The sequence below is a fragment of the Penaeus japonicus genome, unplaced genomic scaffold, assembly GCF_977035675.1.
Source record: "Penaeus japonicus unplaced genomic scaffold, GWHDUDI00000001_assembly GWHDUDI00000016, whole genome shotgun sequence".
In the NCBI taxonomy this organism is placed as follows: Eukaryota; Metazoa; Arthropoda; class Malacostraca; order Decapoda; family Penaeidae; genus Penaeus; species Penaeus japonicus.
In genome coordinates, this window is record NW_028234418.1 from 2133973 (window position 1) to 2141472 (window position 7500).

A 7500-nucleotide genomic window follows, 5' to 3' on the forward strand; every position below is an offset into this window, starting at 1 on the left:
AAATAGTAAAACGACGGGTGGTTTCAGTCAATAGTTATACATATATTATGACAGATCTTACAACAACATTAGTATAATATTCTCTCAACAACTGCCAACTATCAGTACTGCCTGATGCCTTTCTTCTTCCTTTGCTCCTTACAAAGTGAAGAGAAAGAGCAAACGCATCGTTATTTGAAAGCATCTTCAAGCAACTATTAGTCTCAAGTTAAATATAAGAATACTAAAGAGACAAACGGAGACTGATTTACATAGGTAATAGCTGAAAGCATAAACATAATATACCCTTGCAATCGCTGTATGAGATACTATACCTTTGCAATCTACGGGTCTTTGTAATATTGCAGTCCTTTATCCTGTGACTGATTACCATTAGATCTGCATTAGAATTCACACATGAATTAATCTTTCTTCTATTCGTGTATAATTCAAAGAATATACCTATACCTAATATATAGAAGAAAGTATATTCATAACATACCACTAACAAGATTTGGAATAGTATAAGAATAGAATATTCTATTTCAGTAACACCTACATCTAAACACACACACACACACACACACACACACACACACACACACACACACACACACACACACACACACACACACACACACACACACACACACACACACACACACACACACACACCCACACACACACACACAGCCTTCTGATCCAGTCACTCCCGCCCGCGATCCCTCCCTCGCTTCCTTTCAGTCGTCGAGCTGCGTGAGCGCGGCGGCCCCGCGAGCGACCCAGTAGGACTGCGGAAGTCGCGATGGAAGGATCAGGTCCAGGATGTAGTTGGACGAGTGCCCCGTGGTGGAGATTGTACCACTGCGGTCGCTGGTGCGGTACACGGGGCAGCGGTACATGTCTGGCACCTCCTCTTCGGTACCGGCGGGTCCTTTAAGCAGATTTCATAAGTTCAGAACGACAGTAATGGTTTAAGTGAATTTTTCAGTTGTTTGATATAACACGAAGAGAAGGAATTGACCGCAAAAGTATAAAATCGAGAAAGAAGAATCCCACAGCCACAGTTAGAAAAGACAAAAGCCTAGATAAAACAGCAAGACTCGCTTGAAGACGAGTCGTAATCTTAAGCGTGAACATAACTTTATTCCTCTCTCGCCACACCGTGACTGTGTTCCATTTCGCAACCACCATTTAACACCGAAAACCTCAACTAATCTAGGAGAGAAGACCTGAGACCTGAGACTCACCTTCCTCCTCGTCGGGCATGGCAGCGGGTTGGAAGAGGACGATGGGCAGCTGGTCATGCAGCTGCTTGGGCACCATGTCCACCAGGCAGCGCTGTTCCCGGTCCCAGCGAGCACCCTCCAGGAAGAAGCCCTGTGAAGGGGACACGTAGAGGCGCTTAGATTTCTGCCTTCTATTTGGTTCGTTTTTGGTGCCAAGCAAGGGAACATGGAATAAGCATTGCATTGAACTTATGAGGCTCTGATGGTGAAAATGAAACAAAATCTTGTGGAGGGGACACGTCAGGGCATGTGAAGGTTTCTGGTTCACCATTGTTCCTCTTTGGTGTCAAGATGCCACGTAAGTGCGTAGTTAATATGAAATAATAGTTTGGATGGCCCATGCTGAGGCAGTTATGTTCTTTTTTGGTTCCTCTATCATTATTGTGGCGTTGAGCTCTCAGTCTGGGACGATTATTTAAACATTGAATAAGAGGATCGTAAAATTGATATCTAAATAAGGTAGGCTACATGGGAGCCATGAGATAAGAAATGAATTAAGCCCACTAGGTATTAATAATTTTGGGCTTTCACTTATTTGTTGTTTTCCTTTTATATTTCTCTTGAAATATTCCTGTGGTAAATTGAGATGTCAGTTTAACGTATGATATATCAGCTTTCCAGAACAAGACCGTTTATTCAAGTAGTCCAGTTCATTACAAATATATGATCGATAATAAGTTGCAAAATACCCTCAACATAACCATCCGTCTCTACTAACCCACGTATAAGTTCCCTCGTCTGCCTGCCGGGGGATGACCTGGTAAATGACGTCATCTTCTTCCTGTTGGTCGGCGTCTGTCTCGTCCTCCTGTGGCTCCTCCTCCCCCTCGCCCTCCTGTGGGTTGCCTGCTTGCTGTGCTTCTTTGTTCTCGGTCTGGAATAGAAAGCGTTTGGGAGGGTTGTTGATATGCTGTTATAAAGAGAGAGTAGTTTTACATTTTTGTATTAATTGTTACTTTACTTTTTGTGTTTAGGAGCGACATTATGGTTGTAAAGACGTTCTGAATTCGGACGTTTTTCTGTTGTTGTTGTTTTTTTGTTTTTTTTAGAAAATGGAATAGTTGATAAGATGTCTTTGTATATTTAAACTTCAACTTTATATTCTACCTTATAGATTTTAAAAATGTGGGAAAAATGAACAATATCAAACAAAAAGAAACAATGATGTCCTTTATTCGGGGAAAAAAAACACTTCAAGTGCTTCCATCAATCATCTCACCGTCGCCGCCGTCGCTCCATCGTCCCCCTTCGTCTTGCTGTCTCCTTTATCCCCCTTTTCTCCTCTCCCTCCCTTGTCCCCCTTTCCGCCCTTTCCTCCTCCTCCTCCTCCTGTGTCATCGCCTCCTTCATCCTCATCCTCATCCTCCTCCCCGAGCGATTCGTCTTCCCGGTCCGTGTCTGGAGGATGACAAAAGCCCCGCAGCGATGGCGTCGGGAGCTCCTCGATCACTTCCGGCAGCTCCACGAAGTTCGGGCTGATGCACTCCTGGATGATGTCACTCACTTCTTTGTCCATCACCTTTGTTGGGGGGGGGGGGTTAGAGTAGAGGGGCAGTGGGAGGGAGGGAGGGAGGGGGAGAGTAATGGAAGGAGGGGGATAGAGGGTTAAAGTGGAGGGGTAGAGTGGGAGGGGGAAGGGGATAGAGAAGGGAGTAGAGTGGAAGGAGTGATAGAAGGCAGGGAGACGATTGGGGTGGGATGGTAGGGGGTAGGGTGAAAAGCGTGATAGAGGGAAAGGAGAATAGGGTGTTAGAGGAGGGGAAAAAGGGGAGACGTGGAGTAAAGGAGAGAGGAATGAAATTAAAGTGGCGTCGAGAAGAGAAAAAGTATAGGAGGGAGCGTATGATAAAATGAAAAATAGGAGGACAGGGGAGGGAGAGGGGTGGTAGGGGGCGGGTAGAGAGGGTGCAAGACGATAGGGGAGACAGATAAAAGATAAGGGTGGGAGGGGTGGGGGTAGGGGAGCAGACAGAATATGTCATTCTTTTCTTCCGTGATACTTTAGGAGGCAATTCGTTTCCAATCATATTACATTATACAATTTAGGATGCCAAATATTGTTTTAATGGTAGAGTATGAACAAGTAACAACAATCATCATTTATTGACTTTTGAAACTAAATAAGATCTAAACAAACTACGTGATTGAAATGGACATCAACTGTCGTTATATATAAAATACACGAGGACTAGATTGATACTATTTTCAATACATCAGTGTTAATGGGAAGGGTTCATGCTGAACAAGATGTAAACAAAACAACGAAGGGAAACACAGGAAAACACACAAATATGTTGAAGGCATTTTCGCTATGCTGCCATAAGGAATTATAGCGAAAAGGGCCTTTGATATATTTGTTGTTCTGTTTACATCAATGTTAATATCATACCAAAATGTTATATGCATTTACTCTTGGAAACGTGACAGTATATGGCTTATGGTAGGTATGAATAATATATATAAAATACAAACACATATAATCTGGACACTATACGACACTTATATATGATTCGTACAATATATAACATCTTTTTTATATCCCGATATCCCGAAGTACAATTCATTACGCCATGAAACCTATTTTTCTCATGATAACACGATGTATCATGAAATCCTTTACCTTGATTCATGATTTCCCTTAACAAAACTCTGAGTTCCCTTAGCCTAGACCACAAGTCCCCCTTTCTTAAACCATACTTTGCCTTCCTTTAAACTATGAATTTCTTTATCTTAAACCATAAGATCCCTTTACCTTATGACCACAAATCCTCTTTACCTTAAAACTACAGTTTCCCTTTAGGTTAAAACCCCAAGTTTCCATCTACCTTAAACTACAAATCTCCTTTACCTTAAAACCACAAGTTCCAGTCGAACCACAAATCCCTTCGCATCGAAGCCCAAAGTTTCCTTTACCTTAAACTGGAAGTGAATTCTGTCGATGGGAATTCGATGCTTCCTGGCGTAGTTCTGCCGTATCGCCGTCATGAACGTGTAGGGGAAGAACAGGCCGGAGAACCAGAACACGTCAGGGATGGCTTCCTCGATCCAGCGGTGGAAGAACTTCAGTCTGGAGGGAGGGGATAGGGGTGGGGAGGGGGGGATTCGGTAAAGGAATTTGGGGAGAGGAGGAAGTGGAAGGGTGGGTAATGAGGATAGAGCGTTAGAGATGAGAGGATGTTTATAGAGGATGACTTTTTTTTAATACGAGATTTATTCCAATATCAAAATAGTAATTGAATTCTGAGTTGATTTCCTTTCTTTATTTTTGAGGAGGGGGGGAGGAGTAATCCTGCTCTTCCTTAAATATGAAAATAGTACAATCACACATGAAATAGTAATTAGAATAGGAAAATCACTGGAGTTACAGCCGAGAGGATTAATCCATTTTCGAGACATAGATACATTAGTTTAAATTTGCGAACAAAAGGGCCACTGATATAATTCTTCCTACTAAATACCTTGCGAATTTAGTATAGAGAAAGCATAGCCACCGTAAAACCAATAATCTAATAGCAAAGGCAAGCCTCAATCCTTGCAACCAGTACACTGTCTGCCAGACTCCCGCCTTACCTGTGCAGCAGGTTGCTAATGTAAGGAGCAATGCCCTTCCTGGAGGGGTACGATCGGCTCTCCCAGGCAGCCGGAATCAAGCCGACCATGAGCGAGTGGTATGTGTTCTCCACTTCGTCTGACATCAGGCTTTCCCCGCTCACGGCTTTCTTCACGGCTTTTAGGGAGAACTTCAGCGTCGCCAGGAGCCGGTTGTAGCGTAAGAGTTCCTGTAGTTTTTTTGTATTGGGATAACTATATTCGCTGTGTGTTATACTACTTAGGTATGTTTTTAATAATGAATTAATTCATTCATCCATTTATTTATCTACCTATCTATCTTACTATTCATTCATAAATCCATAGTATTAGCACACAGTGCCAGTGGAACATAATAATACAAAGTCATAATAAAATACACCCCAAAAAAAATATATATAACGATACAATAAAAAACAAACTCACTAGCAAGAAAAAAACATTGCACAAACGTACCTGTTTGAGGACAGTATTGAGGGACTGCTTGTAGCTGAGCGGGTGCCTTTTCTCGGCGTCGGCGAGGTCAAACTGCGGCGGAAGGCGGGACAGGATCTCGCAAGCCAGGTCAAGAACGGTGCTGGAGGCGTCGCTGCTCACGGGCCCGCTCATGTGGGGCTCGAGGCTCAGCACGCCGCGGAAGAGCTGCCGGGGAGGGGGGGCGGGGAAGTCAGTGGTGGAGGCAGGAGGATGGTTCCTCATAGGACACTGAATGGTTCAAAGGATTGGACGGAGAAAACGGAATAAGGACGGACATTGGGTCGGCCGATTGGACAAGGAACGCGGAATGATTACAAATACTGGGTCAATTAACACGGGATGACGACGGCGACTTATTAAGCTGACTGAACAAAATACGGGACAATGACAGCACTGTAATGACTTATGTGCTCGATTAATTACCTGGAATGAACAGAGCATGCGATCATGACGGCGATGATTTTGAATAAAGAACACGGAATAAAGGCCAAAGCAGTGGATTAATAGATTATTTTTTAGTTGAATTGCAACAGCGAATAAAGGTGAGTTGTTGCTTGATTTTATTACAATGAAACTGCATGATTAAAACTAGCCTTTTAAGATTATACCTAAGCTGATAATCAGTCTTCCAAACTCACGAAGACAATTAATTAAGTGCAAGAAAGAAATCTTAGCTAACCTAGGATGAAAACATATATTTAGTTGTGTATGCGTAAATCTACATATTTATCTTCTATGAATTACTCTCTTCACAAACAAGAACCAAAAGGCAATCTACAAAAATATTATAAAAATATATATACATGAGCAATTAGATAAATGATATATAAATAAATAAATGAACAATGTAGTTAAACGAACAAAAAATAGATAAACAGGTAGGAAAATAAATGAATAAACAAATCAATGAATAAATAAATAAATAAATAACTGAATAGATAAGTAAACACATAAACAAATGAATAGATAAATAAACATGTAGATAAACAAATGAATAAACACGTAAACAAATTAAAAATACATAAGTGAATAACAATATGAATAAAGCAGCAAATGCATGCAGATGGTTCCAAAGCGCCGGGCGCCCACCAGGTCGGTCTCCCTGTGGTCCTTGGCGAGGTCGGCGTTCTCGTGGAGGCCGAAGACCGTGGGCGGCGCAGACAGCGGGAGGCGGGTCACGTGGTCCACATAGTCCTGCCAGCTCTCCGCCGTCGGGACTTGGTACTCCTCAAGTCCGCTGATTCTGTGGCTGTTGGGGAGGGGGGAGGGGGGAGGGGGTGTGGTTGTTGTCAGTATCTATTTTTGTTTGTTGGTTGTCTTTTTAACTGAATGTTGGAACAGCGTTCTTCGAAAGGGAATATTTAATGATAATTTTTTTTTCATAGAGAGCAATTTGCTGAGCCTTTTGGAAGTCCTATCATATGTGATGATATATTATCATTATCACCATCATCATCATTATCATTGTTATTTTTACTGTCATCTTCATCACCCTAGAAAACTCAAAAAACTTTAGAAACGATTTACTATATGCTAGTCTCTGATGTGCCGAAGTCATAAAATGCTAATAATAATACTAGATGAATCAATAAATTCCTAAGTGAATTAGAAGATAATACACAGATTATCCACGCACTTATCTTGATCGATGATTTCCTGATTATAAAACTTGGAGAGGAGGCAGACGAGGAGCCGGCGGTCCCTGGAGTCGGTCACCCTCCCGCCGTAGTTGCACTCGCCCGTCAGGTAAGTGAGGGCCTCGAGAGGCGGCGCCTCGTCCGCACTCGCGCTGAGCATCATCTGAAGGGGGGGAGAGACTTGTGCAGTGTGGGTGAGGGGAAGGGGGAGAGGGGAGGGAAAGGGGGTAGGGGAGAGGAGAACTTGTTCTCATGTATGGATTGGGTGTTAGGATATGGTAATAGACACACACACACACACACACACACACACACACACACACACACACACAGATACATATATATACATATATATATATATATATATATATATATATATATATATATATATATATATATACATACGTATATATATATATATTTTTTTTATGTATATATATATATATATATATATACACACATACGTATATATAAATATATATATATATATATATATATTTTTTTTTTTTTTTTTTTTTTTTTTTTTTTTT

General features: G+C 41.7%; 1 protein-coding gene across 1 annotated transcript in view; it reads right to left on the minus strand.

The window, feature by feature from the left end:
• Positions 1-37: 37 nt before the first annotated feature.
• Positions 38-7500, minus strand: part of LOC122248642 (dynein axonemal heavy chain 3) — a 98213-nt gene continuing 90750 nt past the window's right edge. Inside the window, exons 69-77 of the mRNA XM_086545610.1 lie at positions 6970-7133; positions 6423-6582; positions 5313-5498; positions 4839-5047; positions 4182-4335; positions 2488-2787; positions 1987-2142; positions 1230-1359; positions 38-913 (exon numbers count right to left, since the gene is read on the minus strand). Of these exons, the coding sequence (XP_086401736.1) occupies positions 720-913; positions 1230-1359; positions 1987-2142; positions 2488-2787; positions 4182-4335; positions 4839-5047; positions 5313-5498; positions 6423-6582; positions 6970-7133 (1653 nt within the window). The 3' untranslated portion in view covers positions 38-719. The remainder of the gene's footprint in view (positions 914-1229; positions 1360-1986; positions 2143-2487; positions 2788-4181; positions 4336-4838; positions 5048-5312; positions 5499-6422; positions 6583-6969; positions 7134-7500) is intronic.